The 19,893-nt window shown below is 51.1% G+C and overlaps 1 protein-coding gene across 1 annotated transcript in view; it reads left to right on the top strand.

Moving 5' to 3' along the window:
• LOC119955749 (pleckstrin homology domain-containing family D member 1-like) overlaps window positions 1–19,893 on the top strand; it is a 124,265-nt gene that overhangs the window by 71,361 nt on the left and 33,011 nt on the right. The window contains 3 exon segments of the mRNA XM_038782278.1: window positions 2,457–2,638; window positions 5,319–5,451; window positions 10,037–10,181. Coding sequence (XP_038638206.1) covers window positions 2,457–2,638; window positions 5,319–5,451; window positions 10,037–10,181 — 460 coding nt within the window.

Raw genomic sequence — 19,893 nt, forward strand, 5'->3', positions numbered from 1 at the left:
TTCTGAACATTTGCCATCAACCACCACCCTCTGTCTTCTTTCAACTAGCCAATTTCTGATCCACATCTCTAAATCACCCTCAATCCCCAGCCTCCGTATTTTCTGCAATAGCCGACCGTGGGGAACCTTATCAAACGCTTTACTGAAATCCATATACACCACATCAACTGCTCTACCCTCGTCTACCTGTTCAGTCACCTTCTCAAAGAACTCGATAAGGTTTGTGAGGCATGACCTTCCCTCCACAAAACCATGCTGACTATCCCTAATCATATTATTCCTATCTAGATGATTATAAATCCTATCTCTTATAATCCTCTCCAAGGCTTTACCCACAACAGACGTGAGGCTCACCGGCCTATAGTTACCGGGGTTATCTCTACTCCCCTTCTTGAACAAAGGGACCACATTTGCTATCCTCCAGTCCTCTGGCACTATTCCTGTAGCCAATGATGACCTAAAAATCAAAGCCAAAGGCTCAGCAATCTCTTCCCTGGCTTCCCAGAGAATCCTAGGATAAATCCCATCAGGCCCCGGGGACTTATCTATTTTCACCTTGTCCAGAATTGCCAACACTTCTTCCCTACGCACCTCAATGCCATCTATTCTAATAGCCTGGGTCTCAGCATTATCCTCCACAACATTATCTTTTTCCTGAGTGAATACTGACGAAAAGTATTCATTTAGTATCTCGCTTATCTCCTCAGCATCCACACACAACTTCCCACCACTGTCCTTGACTGGCCCTACTCTTACCCTAGTCATTCTTTTATTCCTGACATACCTATAGAAAGCTTTTGGGTTTTCCTTGATCCTACCTACCAAAGACTTCTCATGTCCCCTCCTTGCTCGTCTTAGCTCTCTCTTTAGATCCTTCCTCGCTTCCTTGTAACTATCAAGCGCCCCAACTGAAACTTCACGCCTCATCTTCACATAGGCCTCCTTCTTCCTCTTAACAAGAGATTCCACTTCTTTGGTAAACCATGGTTCCCTCGCTCGACCCCTTCCTCCCTGCCTGACTGGTACGTACTTATCAAGAACATGCAATAGCTGTTCCTTGAACAAGCTCCACATATCCAGTGTGCCCAACCCTTGCAGCCTACTTCTCCAACCTACACATCCTAAGTCATGTCTAATGGCATCATAATTGCCCTTCCCCCAGCTATACATTCCCCCAGCTATATATATTTGGGGCCTCACGGTAGCATGGTGGTTAGCATCAATGCTTCACAGCTCCAGGGTCCCAGGTTCGATTCCCGGCTGGGTCACTGTCTGTGTGGAGTCTGCACGTCCTCCCCGTGTGTGCGTGGGTTTCCTCCGGGTGCTCCGGTTTCCTCCCACAGTCCAAAGATGTGCGGGTTAGGTGGATTGGCCATGCTAAATTGCCCGTAGTGTAAGGTTAATGGGGGGATTGTTGGGTTACGGGTATGTGGGTTTAAGTAGGGTGATCATTGCTCGGCACAACATCGAGGGCCGAAGGGCCTGTTCTGTGCTGTACTGTTCTAAGTACTTCTAAGTTATATAACTCTTGCCCTGCGGGGTATACTTATCCCTTTCCATCACTAACGTAAAGGTCACCGAATTGTGGTCACTGTTTCCAAAGTGCTCACCTACCTCCAGATCTAACACCTGGCCTGGTTCATTACCCAAAACCAAATCCAATGTGGCCTCGCCTCTTGTTGGCCTGTCAACATATTGTGTCAGGAAACCCTCCTGCAGTCCCTCCTCCCAGTCGCAGCCAAGCTTCTCCCTGGCCCATCGTAGAATTTTCTCTTTCTCCACAAATTTAGGGAGTCTCACGGTCACCGCCCGCGACGGCTCCCCAGCTCTAGGCTTCTGCCTCAGAGACCTATGCACTCCCCACTTCAGGTGCCTTATCTAGCACCCCTTCTGCCACCAGTCCCACCAGCATCTTTGAGACGTACCTCGTGGCACTCACACCTGCCACCCCTTCAGGCAGGCCCACTATTCGCAGGTTCTGTCTTCTCGAGATATTCTCCTACTCCTCAACCTTTGCCCTCCCAATATAGAATCATTCAATCCTTACAGTGCAGAGCAAGACCATTCAGCCCATCGAGTCTGCACAAACCCTCTGAAAGAGCACCCTAGCTAGGCCCGCTCCTCCATCCTATCCCTGTAACCCCACCGAACCTTTTGGACACTAGGGTCAATTTTAACATGGCCTATTCAACTAACCTGCACGTCTTTGAATAGTTTGGATTATAAATGACCAGTGCTCACTATTGGTTCATGCACAAGATAAATCATTGGCAAATTGTGTTTCATTCTGAAGGTGTATTAAACACAGGAGTGCCTGTCCTCCTCAGTTCATTATCCTTCAGTCCTTGAGAAAAACCCTCAGTGTGGAGAGAGTATTAAGGGCTTCACTATCGAGCTGAAGGTTAGTCCCCGAGTATTTGCTTGTTTTAACCTGTTGTTTTTTCTCCTCGCCCCAGTCCCTGTCTCAGGAGAAGCATAGGACCTTGACGAAGCTGAAAGACAGCGAGCAGCAGGCCCAGCAGTTGACCAGCCAGAACGAGCAGCTCTCACAATCCAGCGGAACATTCCTGGTCATCCTGCAGCAAATTGAGGAGGACATGAAAAAACTGCAGAATGAGAAAGTTCTTGCTGAGGAAAGGTGAGAAGATCTTCGGATTCCGATGTTAGAAGATGGGTGAATTGGGCGAGTGGCGTGCACGAGCTCCCAATATCAAGTAGGAAACCTAGGAAGTCTGATCTGAACATCTGGGCTCCCAATATTGGGTGGGAAACCTAGGGAGTCTGGTCTGAACGCCTGGGCCTCGTTCACATAATAGTTCCTGTAATTCCAGGCCCTAATCTCCTGACCTAATATCTCCTTATGTGGCTCTGTCAAATTGTATTTTATATGCTCGCGTGAAACTCCGAGGGCATTTTACTGTGTTAAAGATGCTAAATTGTTGTTGTTGCTGACCAGATCCCAGTGCCAGTCCAGTGCTCTGGACTGGGAATTTGGAGATGGTTATTGGGAAGAGGGGCTAAAAGCAGTGGCTTCCAATGCATTGAGTATGAGTCTAAGGAGGCCCAAGGACGCTTTTTAGTGCCTGGGTTGGGTAGTGGGGGGCAAGGTAAGGAGGGGGTTCTGTTCCTCCTGGCCCACAAGGAAACGTGACAGATGTATACTTTGACAATGTTCCCTGGTCTCTACTGGCCAGCTAGATTCTCCTGTCATGAGTCTGCAGATTCCTCTGACTCGTCACATCATGCCACCATCATGGGGCCTTTTACCTGTTACGTACCTGCTTGTATAGGGAGCCTCAGCTGAATTCAGGTGAAGGTAAGATGACCCTGGGTGGGAATGGAGCAACCTCGGGCTGGGAGGTGTATAATCTCAACTCCCTCTCAGTCATCGTTCTCTCTGATTGGGAGGTTACAATTACTTTTTCTTATAAATGTTTTTTATTGGGTTTTTGAACAAAGTATATTTACCGTTATGTACACAGAAAAAATATATATATATATATATGTATATAGAAGAGAAGGGAGCACACACACAAAAATATAAAAAATAAAAAAAAATAACTGGTAGGGTATTATGCTCCATCTCAACAACAGCAACTCTGTACAATTGGCAATATTGGAGGTTACAATTACAACCTCTTCTAGTCCAGAAAGCTAACTGGTGAAAAGCAGATCTGGAACTGATATTTGGTCATTTTTTACATTTATGTACAGTGTTACACATTACAAGCATGCACCTCCTAACCCAACCCTAACCATAGTTTTAGTCTGTGTCTACTGATAGGTGTTCAGGCGAATCTCTGTGGAAACGAGCTTAACTAGAGGCTATCAATATAAGATAGTCACCAAGAAATCTATAGGGGATTTAGAAGAAACTTCTTTACCCAAAGAGTGGTGGGGATGTGGAACTTGCTACCACAGGGAGTGGTTGAGGCAAATAGTATTGATGCATTTAATAAGGAGATACAACAGTGTGTGACGGAGAAGATGGTTACAATGGTAGATTTAGATGAGGAGAGGCTTGAGTGAAACATTAAAGTCAGCATCAATTAGAATGGCCTGTTTGTGTGCTGTATATCCTACCTTGTCCAAATAATCCAGTTAACGTCCACTACTTCCATATAATTGAACACAATTAATAAACAAATAACACATTTGGGCCTGCAAGTTATCTTTGTTTTGGTACCTCAGCAATGCCATCATTTAGAACCATAGAATTCCTACAGTGCAGAAGGAGGCCATTCAGCCCATCGAGTCTGCACTGCCCCTCTGAAAGAGGACCCTACCCATGCCCACTCACCCGTCCTATCCCTGTAACCCCATCTAACTTGCTCATCTTTTGACACTAAAGGGCAATTTAGCATGGCCAATCCACCTAACCTGCACATCGTTGGACTGTGGGAGGAAACCGGAGCACCCAGAGGAAACCCGCACAGACAGTCACCCAAGGCCTGAATTGAACTTGGATCCCAGGCGCTGTGAGGCAACAGTGCTAACCACTGTACCACCATGCTGCCCATTTGGACGGAACTTTAAACCCTGCTCACCTTTCTTATCCTTTCTTCAATGGTGAAGAGCACAATACCCTTTTATTTTATCTGTAAAGACTCTTTGTTTTTAACTTAATTTGGGATGTGGACAAAAAGACACCATTGATTGCCCATCGCCTGTTCTCCTGAGAAGGTGGCACTGAACCTCATATTTCAGAGGTTGTCTTCACAACCTCACAGTGTGAGGCTGGAGTTGTTTGTAGGCCAGAGTGAGTAAAGATAGAAGTTTCCTTCTCAGCTTATGCTCTGGGGAAGGTATGATATAGCCTAGAGGCAACTTATTTTTGTGAAGTATCTTTAAATTAACATTTCTCTGCTCTATTGGGCTTTTCTACATTACAACAGTGACTAAAATGTGCTTTGTTGGCTGTGAAGTGTATTGGGATGTTCTGAATTGTGGTGAGCGACATATGGCTACGTAAGGCTGTTGTATATATGTTCACTATTATTCTACTGTTCTATTACTATCATTATCTCCACTGTTGTATTTACTTACTGTTATTGCTGTTCTGTTATTGGTTGTTGCTGTTGTACTGTTGGAATGTTGTTATTGGTGCTGCTGTTGGCTCCGCCCCTCTGAGGAGGTATAAAGCCCGTCGATCTGGGGCAGTCTTGCAGTGTGGGAGGAGCACATTTGGATTGGCACACTTTTAGTCTATTAAAGCATCGGTTCACTACTACTTAGCGTCTCGACTGAATTGATGTCCATCATGAAGTGATGAAAGGTACTATGTAAACCCCAAGTTCTTTCCTTTCTCTCCCTTGTAGGCTACAAGAGAATGAAAAGAGAGCCCTTGCATTGCAGGAGGAGCGGGAGTTTTATTCTACCCAGTCCCAGGAACTCCAGGTCTCACTCACGGAGCTGACAGCAGAGAAGCAGAAAACAGAGAGTGAGCTGAGGGTAAGAACAATCTGTGTGTGATCCATCAGGGTCTGGGTGTGAAAGCCAGGTGGGCTAGAGGGTCTTGTGGGGGGGTATTGGGTAGTGAGGGTCTTGGGTGAGGGGGGGCGGGGGGGGGGAAGGTGACTGGAGAGGGGAAGAAATATATATTGATCAAAAATCTTTTGGAAGTGTTATTGAGCAAAGGATTGCCAATGGAATGGGTCCTGAGATAATGCAACATTTGTAGATTGACAGGAGAAATGAGGAAATACAGGACGGTCTGCTCTATTGAACAGCTGCACATTATTCTTTTCTGTAGGTTGCCTATTTCACAATATTATTTGTTCTTTGGATCTGAGTTTCACAGGACAGACATGTAGAAAACTTGAAAAGACTAACTGATTGACCTTGGAAAGGTCATTTAACAAATGGGAATTAATTGCACTCGCAGCCTGGCCATGACTGGAAAGATATCCAGTGGAGCTGGATGAGGGAGGGTAAACTCTCCTCGCGAGAACCCACGTCTAGGAAATGTCAAGTAACACCCGGACAAGACATGATTCAGCATCGTTCAGGCAAACACACAGCTGAAGGACAGAATTTCCCTATCTGGAACTAAGCTCCTGGCAGGGGTGGGAATGGGGGGGGGGGGGGGGGGGGGGGGTGTTTCCCACTATGGAGGCCGACTGGAAAACACACCACGGGCTGGTTTCTCTGTTCAGCGACGCCGGAATCGGAGAACACCATCCAACGGAGAATCGGCCGTCAGCCAAAAATCGGGCCGGTGCCGGTTGCCTGACGGAATGCCATGCTCCGGTGCCTCGACAATGCCCTGAATGCATTCCACACCGAGATGAAAATTGTACAGTAAACGCTGTTGGCATATCATTAACGGGCCTGACCCGGCAATTTCTGGGCCCCCCCATGATGCTCCGCCTCTGGCAAGAGGAATTACCGATGGTGAGGTTCACTTGTGGTATTTAAAATTAGGAAACAGGTGCCGTGGTCGCTGAGCGGGAGAGAGAGGAGGTACGAAAAGTGCCCAATATCGCCATAGTGTGCTGACAGTACTGCTGCTGGCCGGCGGAGTGGGCTCCTGTCAGGGTGAGGGGAGTAGTGGGGGTGGCGGCCAGGAGGTGGGCAGTGGGGTCAGGCTGGATGGGCACAGCCCACCAATTCCACAGCCTGTAAGGCAGCCATGTGGCTGTGCACGCGGCTGTGAACTTAGTGCCACAGGTTATATAGGTGCCTCCCTAGGCTATCTCACTTCTGGCTCCAGCCAACCCATCAATGAAATGGGCGTGCTCCAGTGCAACCTGTGCCATCTTCTTGGCTGGGATGAGGGTGTGTAGGGAGTGGAGTGCCCATATGAAGCTTCAACGTATCAGACTCTCCAATGCCGATCCCGTACCTGCGAATCACACACCTGCCTTGGTTGGAATTGCACTAGTTCTTCGTGGCGCCTGTGCTCACACATTAGGATGTCTTAAATTGCTCCGGGACCGGTGTCGCTTTCAGGATCATAGAACTCGTGCGATTCAGTCCCGGCACCTGAAACTGAGAATCCGGCCCCATATATTTTGGCCCCAACCTGATTAATTATGCACCTGCATTGAACCCGCTGGTGAGGCCATGAGAATTCCACCCAAACATCCCACAAAAGCTGCCTGTTCAGAGACTGAAGGCCTCCAATTCCTAGCTGCCAACAGAACCGTATGTGGACACGTGGGGCGGGATTCTCCGTCCCGACGTGCCAGTTTTCTGGTGCAGCGCGCCCCCCGCCGGCAGCGCGATTCTCTGTCCCGCCGGCTGGCCAATGGGGTTTCCCATTGTGGGCAGCCCCATGCTATCGGGAAATACCCGGGTGTGGGTGCGCTGCCGAGAATCCCGCCAGCTGAGAATCCAGCCCATGGACTATCAATGCCTGGTTCAGAACAACTGTCACCTATTAAATATAGTCATTAGTGTCACAAGTAGGCTTACATTAACACTGCAATGAAGTTACTGTTGAAAGCCCCTAGTCACCACATTGCGGCGCCTGTCCGGGTACACAGAGGGAGAATTCAGAGAGTCATGGAGTGAGGGACACAAAATTACCCGGAAGGGAACGAGGAAAGGTTCAAGCTGGGCTGTAACTCTTTATGTAGTTGAATAACCCAGCACTTGTGGGAAGGCTCACATTTAAAGAATGGGCAGGTTGCTGCAATCGAGTCCCCGCATAAGTCATCACCATCAGCAGAGGATGGCACTGGGGGCAGGAGGGGCAAATGTTGAGTCTCTATTTCTTTGAAATACATGCTGTGGTGAGCTTTATCATTATGATATATATAATTTTCCCGAACTTTAAGATGCCTCTCGTTCCCAAACAGCATCCAATATTATATTGCTCTGTGAGCTAAATTACCACGCACAGGATGTTTTTCCATGTTTGGGAACACTGTCTTCAATTTCAGTTTGGGATTTTAGCAATAAGTTGTTTACAGGGGAGCTGGGTGTTGCTGTGATGCTAACCACTGTTATGGTATCCAGTCACTATTCCAGTGACAATACCACTATGCCACTGCCTTCCCATTACAACAGTAAATACATTTTACAAATACCTTCTTGGCTGTAAGGTATTTTGAGATGGCCTGAGGTTGTGAAAGGTGCAACATAAATACAGGTATTTCTTTCATTCTCTGGAGTGTCAGCATAGATTTTTAAAATTGTATTTTAGGCTGAGTGTGTTAACCGGCATGGCTCATACTTGACCATAATTAGTCATTCATTTTTAATAACAAACAACAACCTATGTTACTTTGGCCAGAGTAATCTATCCTTTCTTGATCTGTCTGCAGTCTTTCACACAGTTCGCCACAACATTCCTCATTCAATGACTTTCCATTGTAGTCCAGCTGGGAGGAACTGCTCTCACGTGTTTATATTGCCTAACCATAGTCAGAGAATCACTTGCAATGGCTTCTCTTCCTGCTCCCACACCATTATTTCTGGGGCCCTCCAAGGAATATATCCTTGGCTCCCTCTTATTTCTCATCTACATGCTGCCCTTGGGGGATGCCAATCAAAGGGAAAGCATTTGTTGCCATGCGAGCACTGGTGACACCCAGCTCTACCTCACCACCACTTCTCTTGACTCCGCCACTGAAACTAAATTATCAGATGGCTAATTTGGCATCCAGTGAGCAGAAATTTCCTCTGATTATTGAGAAGAATGCAGAAAAGAGCTGACCAACTAACGTCCTCCTGGCATAAAATTAGTGACCCTCGTGGAGACAAAAGGCGGCTGGCACAAGAGCGGACATCACTGTGGTGCCACATGCAGTCAAATTGCCCAGTGTCACCCGATTGAGAAAACTTGCACCAGATCCTTGAGCAACTCGAGTGAGGTGTGCAGACAGTCGCTGACTTACTGGAAAAGTTGTCCAGGGACAGTTTGGGAGAAATTGGTGGGGGAAAGGCCATGAATGTCAATAACCAGGGCGACACTTGAGGACTATTGGTGCAATTCATGATTACCTGGTCAACAACCATCAACAAAGTATCAGAGGAAGAAGGGCCGATCTGACCAACCTCCTTGACTTTAAGGGCTGGAGGTTGTGACAAATTTAGAAGTGTAAAACACAAAGCTGTGGGGCTCCATGAGGGAACCATGATAAAGAAATGAGCTTAAGGGTAAAAAGCAGTTGGATGTTTAGTGAAGGTGTGTTGTGCCTGGGAGAGAGGCAGTATTGAGCGAAGTGGCCTAAAGTTTGGGACCTTTCTTGGTTTCTCATTGATATCAATGACTTTGGTTCACAAGTTCAGTTCAGTGTGAATCTGCAAAGACCATGGCCTTTCTCCCTTTTGGGGACTAAGTCCCCACATCCGACGGAAAATGGCAAGAATCACTCCGGACTTTTTCCTCAAAGGTCTGGGGCGATTTTTCATTTTCCAAGGGGCTAGCAGGGCCCCGGCATGCGTCGCACAGCTCTGGCTGCTGGCGGGGCCCTGCTGTCCAGACCACGCGGCCGCGCATGTGCACGGCGGCCTCAAGCGGGTCCGCACGTGCACGCGGCTGCCGTCGACATGGCGGACCCACACAGTGGGCCCGTGTGGAGTAAGGTAGGTCCCCCACAGATAGTGGTGGCCCCCGATCGCGGACCTGGTCACCACTGAGGCCCTCCTCGGAGTGAGATACCCCTCCCGCCCCCCACCAGGACTGCCACTGCGACTGCGGTCCGAGCTCCCGGCGGGTGGTACCAGATGTAAACCACGCTGGCAGGAGTTTGGCTGGTTGACCATGGAGAATCGCCATGGGGGCCTGTTCCAATGGCCCCCGACCGGTGCCGCATTGAGCGCACGCGACTGGCGGGTCTGCAGAAGCGCCATCGTGCCAGATTTCCGGCGTGAACGGCTATTCTCTGTCCCCGCGGCGTGCGCGATTCCGGCGCGGAGGGTCGGAGAATCCCGCCCAAGGTCAGTCACAACTAGGAGAAACAGTTGAGGACGAGCTGGAGGCAGGGTGTAAACAGATATTATGTGGTGGAAAATTGCAAAGTATTGCACTGGCATTGGTTTTTGATAACTCTTTCTGATTGAAGTTGATCTTTATTTCTTGTGCTAGGAGGAGATTAAGTCCCGTGCAGAGCTGGAACGGAGTCTGCAAGAGGCAGAAGAGGCCTTGCAGCGGTTGGAGCAGGGTCTAAGCTCAAACGAACGCACAGTGGAGAAAAATGAGCTAATGAAAGTAGACGTGGGTGAACTGAGAAGTAAGTGACGGTGGTAACAGTCCGAAAATGTGCTTACCTAGTGTCAGCTGTGGATCGGCTTGTAGCACACTCACCTCGGAGTCAGGAAGCTGCAGAATCAAATCCTAATCTAGAGCAGGGTTTCCCCACCAGGGAGATGGTGGCGTAATGGTATTGACACTAGACCAGTAGTCCACAGACTCTGGGGACCTGGGTTCGAATCCCACCAGGGCAGATGGCAAAATGTGAATTCGCTAAAAATCTGCAGTCAAATCATGACCACGAAACCACTGCTGATTGTTGTAAAAACCCATCTGGTTCACCAATGCACTTTAGGGAAGGAAATCTGCCATCCTTAAGAGGTCTGGCCCACATGTTACTCCAGACCCCCAGCAATGTGGCTGACTGACCTCAGTTCAAGGGCTATGAGGGATGGACAACGATGCCCACATCCATGAGAGAATGTGAATGAGCCCGGCCAGGTGGTAGAAGTTTCAGTAGGGGAGCATTTTGGGAACAGTGACCACAATTCAGTAAGTTTTAAAGTACTGGTGGACAAGGATAAATGTGCTAAATTGGGGGAAGGCTAATTGTAACAATATTAGGAGGGAACTGAAGAACCTGGATTGGGGGCGGATGTTTGAGGGTAAACCAACATCTGACATGTGGGAGGCTTTCAAGTGTCAGTTGAAAGGAATTCAGGACCACCATGTTCCTGTGAGGAAGAAGGATAAATACAACAAATTTCGGGAACCTTGGATAACGAGAGATATTGTAGGCCTCGTCAAAAAGAAAAAGGAGGCATTTGTCAGGGCTAGAAGGCTGGGAACAGATGAAGCCTGTGTGGAATATAAGGAAAGTAGGAAGGAACTTAAGCAAGGAGTCAGGAGGGCTAGAAGGGGTCATGAAAAGTCATTGGCAAATAGGGTTCAGGAAAATCCCAAGGCTTTTTACACGTACATAAAAAGCAAGAGGGTAGCCAGGGAAAGGGTTGGCTCATTGAAGGATAGGCAAGGGAATCTATATATGTGGAGCCAGAGGAAATGTGCAAAGTACTAAATGAATACTTTGCATCAGTATTCACCAAAGAGAAGGAATTGGTGGATGTTGAGTCTGGAGAAGGGTGTGTAGGTATCCTGGGTCACATTGAGATCCAAAAAGATGAGGTGTTGAGCATCTTGAAAAATATTACGGTGGATAAGTCCCCAGGGCCTGATGGGATCTACCCCAGAATACTGAAGGAGGCTAGAGAGGAAATTGCTGAGGCCTTGACAAAAATCTTTGGATCCTCACTGTCTTCAGGTGATGTCCCGGAGGACTGGAGAATAGCCAATGTTGTTCCTTTGTTTAAGAAGGGTAGCAAGGATAATCCAGGGAACTACAGGCCGGTGAGCCTTATGTCAGTGGTAGGGAAATTACTGGAGAGAATTCTTCGAGACAGGATCTACTCCCATTTGGAAGCAAATGGATGTATTAGTGAGTGGCAGCATGGTTTTGTGAAGGGGAGGTCGTGTCTCACTAACTTGATAGAGTTTTTTGAAGAGGTCACAAAGATGATTGATGCAGGTAGGGCAGTGGATGTTGTCTATATGGACTTCAGTAAGGCCTTTGACAAGGCCCCTCATGGTAGACTGGTACAAAAGGTGAAGTCACACGGGATCAGGGGTGAGCTGGCAAGGTAGACACAGAACTGGCTAGGTCATAGAAGGCAGAGAGTAGCAATGGAAGTGTGCTTTTCTAATTGGAGGGCTGTGACTAGTGGTGTTCCGCAGGGATCAGTGCTGGGACCTTTGCTGTTCATAGTATATATAAATGATTTGGAGGAAAATGTAACTGGTCTGATTAGTAAGTTTGACACAAAGGTTGGTGAAATTGCGGATAGCGATGAGGACTGTCAGAGGATACAGCGGGATGTAGATCGTTTGGAGACTTGGGCGGAGAGATGGCAGATGGAGTTTAATCTGGCCAAATGTGAGGTAATGCATTTTGGAAGGTCTAATACAGGTAGGGAATATACAGTGAATGGTAGAACCCTCAAGAGTATTGAAAGTCAGAGAGATCTAGGTGTACAGGTCCACAGGTCACTGAAAGGGGCAACACAGGTGGAGAAGGTAGTCAAGAAGGCATATGGCATGCTTGCCTTCATTGGCTGGGGCATTGAGTATAAGAATTGGCAAGTCATGTTGCAGCTGTATAGAACCTTAGTTCGGCCACACTTGGAGTATAGTGTTCAATTCTGGTCGCCACACTACCAGAAGGATGTGGAGGATTTAGAGAGGGTGCAGAAGAGATTTACCAGCATGTTGCCTGGTATGGAGGGCATTAGCTATGAGGAGCGGTTGAATAAACTTGGTTTGTTCTCACTGGAATGACGGAGGTTGAGGGGCGACCTGATATATGTCTACAAAATTATGAGGGGCATAGACAGTGTGGATCGTCAGAGGCTTTTCCCCAGGGTAGAGGGGTCAATTACTAAGGGACATAGGTTTAAGGTGCGAGGGGCAAGGTTTAGAGTAGATGTACGAGGCAAGTTTTTTACGCAGAGGGTAGTGGGTGCCTGGAACTCGCTGGCGGAGGAGGTGGTGGAAGCAGGGACGATAGTGACATTTAAGGGGCATCTTGATAAATACATGAATAGGATGGGAATAGAGGGATACGGACCCAGGAAGTGTAGAAGATTGTAGTTAGTCGGGCAGCATGGTCGGCACGGGCTTGGAGGGCCGAAGGGCCTGTTCCTGTGCTGTACTTTTCTTTGTTCCTTGTTCTTCTAACACGGGTCTGAGGGAGGGCCAGCAGTTTTAAACTTGTAAAAAGGCTGTCCTTCCAGCTTGTCAAATCGGAGGCGACTTTCACACTGCTTTGGCTTCTGATAGGCTGGCTAGACCTATCAGCAATCAATGCACTGAGCAGCCAGCCTTCTGATTGGGCAAGCTGGAAATATAGGCAACGTCAATGTGGTGGTCACCACTGTTATATATCACATACAAGATGTAATACTCCTGTACTACAGGTACAGAGGTAGATCCCTGCCTGCTGGCTCCGCCCAGTAGGCGGAGTATAAATGTGTGGGCTCTCCGAGCTGCAGCCATTTCGGCAGCAGCTGCAGGAGGCTACAAATCTCTGCTTAATAAAACCTCGATTACACTCCACTCTCGTCTCATCGCAATTGATAGTACATCAATTTATTAAGCAGAGATGGACCTCCGCAGCAAGCCTGATCGCCTGCAGCTGCACCCTCAAGCAGACGATGCCACATCGGCCTTCGCCCACTGGCTAGCTTGCTTTGAAGCCTACATCGGATCAGCGACAGAACAACCCTCAGAGGTACAGGAACTCCAGATCCTGTATACACGGCTGAGCTCCGATATCTTTCCCCTCATCCGGACGCGCCCACCTACGCTGAAGCCATGGCGCTACTGAAGGAGAACTACACCCAGCAGACCAACAGACTCTACGCCAGGTACCTTCTGTCCACGCGGCATCAACACCCCGGTGAGTCTGTGGAAGATTTCTGGCGTGCCCTGTGCGCCTTGGCGAGTGACTGCGATTGCCAGGCCGTTTCGGCCGTTGAACATTCCGAACTCCTAATCAGGGACGCTTTCGTTACGGGGATAGGGTCGGCGTACATCCGCCAGCGCCTCTTAGGAGGGGCTACTCTCGACCTCGCGGCGACCAAGAAATTTGCGATCTCACTAACTGTCGCCTCCTGTAATGTACAAGCGTACGCCCCCCGCCCGCACGGCGCCTCCCTCCTGGACATTGTGGACTCCAGCAGCGAACACCCCATCGTGGACCCCACCAGCCACCCGCCCCATCGTTCACCCCACCAACGGCCGCCCCCAGCCAACTCCAAGCCTGCGCCGCGCGGCAGCCAACCAATCCAAGGGGACCCAAATGCTACTTCGGCAGACAGACAAAGCACCCCCGGCAGCGGTGCCCAGTGTAGACCGTGCTCTGCAAGGCCTGTAGGAAGAAAGGACATTTCGCTACTGTGTGCCAGGCCCGCTCGATCGCTGCTGTCACCAGGCCCATTGTTCCTGCAGCCTCCACGTGCGACCCGTAGGCGCCGCCATTTTCGCCCCCGCAACCCACGTGCGGCCCATGGGCGCCGCCATCTTCCTCACCTCAGAACACGTGCGGCCCGTGGGCGCCGCCATCCTCCCCCCCCCCCATCAGGCCTTGTGCGGCCCGTGGGCGCCGCCATCTTTAATACTGCCCGCCACGTGCGCCCCGTGGGCGCCGCCATCTTCCCCGCCTCAGGACCCCTGCTCGTCGGGCACCTCATCGGGCCGCTCATTGTCTGCAACCGCCGCTGACCAGTCGGGGTCTTCCAACACCAGTGCAGCTCGCCTCCATCACGATCGAACAGTCCTGGCTGCACAACCTGGCAACCACGTCGACGACTGTAAAGGTCAATGGGCACAAGACATCATGCCTTCTTGACTCCGGGAGCACAGAGAGCTTCATCCACCCCGATACGGTAAGGCGCTGCTACCTCGCGGTACACCCCAACACACAACGAATCTCCCTGGCCTCTGGATCCCACTCCGTGGAGATCTGGGGGTACTGCACAGCCACCCTCACCATCCAGGGCATAGAGTTCAGCAACTTCCGGCTCTACGTCCTCCCCAACCTCTGCGCTGCCTTGCCACTCGGCCTGGACTTCCAGTGCCCAGGACAGGGCCTTCATCAGGTCTGAGGTCCAGCGGCTGCTTCGGGAAGGCATCATCAAGGCCAGCAACAGCCCCTGGAGAGCCCAAGTGGTAGTTGTGAAAACTGGGGAGAAAAACAGGATGGTCGTTGACTACAGTCGGACCATCAATCGGTACACGCAGCTCGATGCGTACCCCCTCCCACACATATCTGATAGGGACAATCAGATTGCACAGTACCCGGGTCTTCTCGACAGTGGACCTGAAATCTGCCGACCACCAGCTCCCCATTCGCAAGGCGGACCGCCCGTACACTGCTTTTGAAGCGGACCGCCACCATTATCACTTCCTTGGGGTTCCCTTTGGCGTCACTAATGGGGTATTGCTCTTCCAACGGGAGATGGACTGAACGGTTTGACTGGTATGGACTGCGGGCCACCTGCCCGTACCTGGATAACGTCACCATCTGCGGTCATGACCAGCAGGACCACGACACTAACCTTTCCAAATTCCTCCACACCACCAAACTCCTCAGCCTTGCGTACAACAAGGAGAAGTGCGTGTTCAGCACCACCGCTTAGCCATCCTCGTCGATGTAGTGCAAAATGGAGTTCTAGGGCCCGACGCCCCCTCATGGAACTCCCTCTCCTCCACTGCCCCAAGGCCCTCAAACGATGCCTGGGGTTCTTCTCATACTACGCCCAGTGGGTCCCCAACTATGCGGACAAGGCCCGTGCACTCATTCACTCCACTGCTTTCCCCCTGACGGCCGAACTCACCAGACCTTCAACCGTATCAAGGCCGACATCACCAAGGCCGTGATGCACGCGGTCGACGAGACGCTCCCCTTCCAAGTCGAGAGCGATGCATCAGACGTTGCTCTGGCCGCCACCCTCAACCAGGCAGGCAGGCCCGTGGCATTCTTTTCATGCACCCTCCATGCCTCCGAAATTCGGCACTCCTCCGTCGAGGAGGCCCAAGCCATCGTAGAATCTGTGCGGCATTGGAGGCATTACCTGGCCGGCAGGCGATTCCCTCTCCTCACTCACCAACGGTCGGTTGCCTTCATGTTCAATAACAAATAGCGGGGCAAGATCAAAAATGATAAAACCTTGAGGTGGAGGATCGAGCTCTCCACCTACAATTACGAGATTTTGTATCGTCCCGGTAAGCTCAACGACCCCCCCGACGCCCTATCCCGAGGTACATGTGCCAGCGCACAAGTGAACCGACTCCAGACCCGACACGACACTCTCTGTCACCCAGGGGTCACCCGGGTTTTTTCACTTCATAAAGGCCCGCAATCTGCCCTACTCCATCGAGGAAGTCAGGGCCATCACCAAAGACTGCCAGGTCTGGGCGGAGTGTAAACCGCACTTCTACCGTCCAGACTGCGCGCATCTAGCGAAGGCCTCCTGCCCCTTTGGACTCCTCAGCGTGGATTTCAAAGGGCCCCTCCCTCCACCGACCGAAACACGTACTTTCTTAACGTGGTCGACGAATACTCCAGATTCCCCTTCACCGTCCCATGCACTGATATGACGTCTGCCAGTCATCAAAGCACTCAAAACCATCTTCGCCCTGTTAGGTTTCCCAGCCTGCGTCCACAGCGACCGGGGATCATCCTTTATAAGTGATGAGCTGCGTTAGTACCTGCTCAGGACGACCAGCTACAACCCCTCAGGAAACGAGCAAGTGGAGCGAGAGAATGGGGACAGTCTGGATGGCCGTCCAGCTGGCCCCGCGGGTCCAAACATCTCCCGGTCTCCCTCTGCAGGAGGTCCTCCCCGACGCCCTTCACTCCATCCGATCGCTACTTTGCACTGCGACTAATGCAACGCCCCATGAACGGCTCCTTGCCTTCCCCAGGAAGTCCACCTCCGGGGTTTCACTCCCAACGTGGCTGGCAGCTCCAGGACCTGTTCTCCTCCGCAAGGATGTGCGGCTCCACGAGGCGGAACCTGTTGGTCGAGAGGGTACAGCTACTCCATGCAAACCCGCAGTACGCCTACGTAGCATACCCCGGCGGCCGCCAAGACACAGTCTCCCTCAGGGACCTGGCACCAGCTGGTTCCCCCCCTCTGCCCCGACGCCACCCTTCCTCCCCCCAGCACACCTCACCACAGCCCCCGCTCCAGGATAATCCGTCCTCCTCTTGGTCCCACCCGGGGATGACGATGAAGTCTACACGCTCCCGGAGTCACCGGCGACCGAGCCGACGCCTGCATCGCCACTGGGACTGCGGCGCTCACAACAGAGAATCAAGGCGCCCGATCGGCTGAATTTGTGAACTTTCCCCAAAATGTTAACCTTAAAATGCTCGCATACACGTAAATAGTTTTTCCACCACCCCCGCTGGACTCTTTATTAACAGGGGGTGATGTGGTAGTCACAACTGTTGTATATATCACATACGAGATGTAATATGGTACGGCTCCTGTACTACAGGTACGGGGGTAGACCCGGGCCTGCTGGCTCCGCCCAGTAGGCGGAGTATAAATGTGTGTGCTCCCCGAGCTGCAGCCATTTCGGCTGCAGGAGGCTTCACATCTTTGCTTAATAAAGCCTCGATTACACTCCACTCTCGTCTCATCGTAATTGATAGTGCATCAATTTATTAAGCAGAGATGGACCTCCGCAGCAAGCCTGATCGCCTGCAGCTGCACCCTCAAGCAGACAACGCCACGTCGGCCTTCGCCCACTGGCTAGCTTGCTTTGAAGCCTACATCAGACCTGCGACAGAACCACCCACAGAGGTACAGAAACTCCAGATCCTGTATACACGCTGAGCTCCGATATCTTTCCCCTCATCCAGGACGCGCCCACCTACACATCTCTGCTTAACAAAGCCTTGATTACACTCTACTCTCGTGCATCAGTCATTTAAACTCACAGGCAAGGTCGATGGCGAAGACAACCGGAAAGTGGAGCAAGGTAAGTCACATCCACGGGATGGAGGAAACCAGGGCCACGGCCAGGGAGTTTGAGAGAGGCTGGGGGAAGTGGGCAAGAGAGGTAGAGAGGGGGCGAGTCGGAGGATCAAAGGAGATTAAAAAAAATATATATTTACAAACATGAATGAGAACAGGTTACAGCAAACAAACACCCCGAGAAACATACTTCCCAGCAATCAACTATACAGTCTGTACAAATATTTTCCCCTTTTTCCCCCCCCCCCCCCCCGCGACGAACAGTTCCTCAAACATGGTCACAAACATCCCCCACCTTTCCTCAAACACCCCTGAAGAGCTCCTTAATTCATACTATATATTCTCCAACCGCAGGAAGTCGTACAGGTCACCCAACCAAGTCGCTACCCCCCGGTGACGATGCCGACTGTCAGTCCAGCAAAATTCGCTGCCTTGCAATCAGAGAGGCGAAGGACAAGACATCAGCCATCCCCTGTCCATGAGCTGTGACTTCTCTGAAATCCTAAATATCACCCGCCATCAAAGGGTCCGGGACCCCCACCTCCTTCACTATCCTGGCTAAGACCCATGAACACTCCCGCCCAGAATCTTCCCAATTTTTCGCAACCCCAAAACATGTGCTCGTGTTTTGCTGGCCCCCGCCTGCACTCATCTGCTACCCCCTGAAAAAAAATCTCATTCTCGGCCCGAGTCATATTCACCCTGTGCGCCACCTTCAACTGTATCAGGCCATCCTTACACAAGAGGAGGTCCTGGGCGGGATTCTGTGATCCTGAGGCTAAGTGTTGACGCCGTCGGAAACGCTATTGCGTTTTTCAATGGCGTCATCACGCCTCAGGATCAGCAGTTCTGGCCCCTACAGGGGGCCAGCACGGCACTGGAGCGATTCACACTGCTCCAGCTGCTGATCCCGGCACCAGTGCCAACGCAAACATGCGCAGTGGCTTCCTTCAATGTGCCGGTCCCGACGTAACATGGCGCAGGTGTACAGGGTTCGGCGCAAAAGAAAGGAGGTCCCCAGCCAGAGAGGCCGGCCCACCAAATGGTGGTCCCCGATCGCGGGCCAGGCCACAACAGAGGCCCGCCCCGGGATCGGTCACACCCCCCCCCCCCCCCCCCCCCCCCCCACCCACCCAACAGGCCGCATCCGCCCTGACCCTCCACGCCGGTTCCCGCCGGCTCAGAGCAGGTGTGGACGGCGCCGGCAGGACTCGGCTCTTTTACGATGACCACTCGGCCCATCCCAGGTCGAGAATCGGAGGGCTGACCGCGTAGCGTGCTCCCCGACCGGCGCTGCGCCAATCACGCCAGCAGCAATGGCGCCGATTCTCCGCTCTATCCACCCCCCTGGCTCAAACCCATAATTCTTGCAGCGACATCCCTTCCACCCTAAAATGCCTCCTCAGCTGATTCCATATCTTCACCGTGGACTGCACCACTGGGCTCCCTGAACACCTACTCGGAGCCATTGGCAATGCTGCCATCACCATAGCCCTCAAACTAGACCCGTTACAAAATTCCTCCTCCATCCTAACCCACTCTACCCCTTCTCCTTCCCACCACCGCCGCACCTTGTCCACATTCGCCGCCCAATGATAATGAAGCAGGTTTGGCAACGCCAACCCCCCCCTGCTGCCTCTGCCTCTGTAGCAGGGTCCTCCCCACCCTCGGCACCTTCGCCGCCCATACAAAGTCAGAGATGATTGTGTCCACTTTCCGAAAAAAGGCCTTTGGTTCAAAGATCGGGAGAACCTGAAAGGTAAACAAGAACCTCGACAGAATATTCATTTTCACCACTTGGATCCTCCTCGCCAATATTAAGTGCCGTGTATCCCACCTCTTAAGATCCTCGCTGGCCTCCTCCACCAGCTTCGTTAAGTTCCACTTATGGAGCCCCGTCCATTCCCTCACCGCCTGAATCCCCAAATACCTAAACCTGTACCTCGCTACCGTAAATGGCATCCTCCCCAAATTAGCCCACTGACCCAGCTCGGATCAAAGAGAGATGTGTGTGTGAGAGAGAGAGAGAGAGAGAGAGAGAGAGGGGGGTGGGTGTGTGAGAGAGAGATGTTAAGTAATGGGTTAAGAGACATTCCAATTAGTTGTCTTATTTATGTTAAGCATCCAATAATTGACACTGATATGTAAAGG

This window comes from Scyliorhinus canicula, chromosome 2 (assembly GCF_902713615.1).
Source record: "Scyliorhinus canicula chromosome 2, sScyCan1.1, whole genome shotgun sequence".
NCBI lineage: Eukaryota > Metazoa > Chordata > Chondrichthyes > Carcharhiniformes > Scyliorhinidae > Scyliorhinus > Scyliorhinus canicula.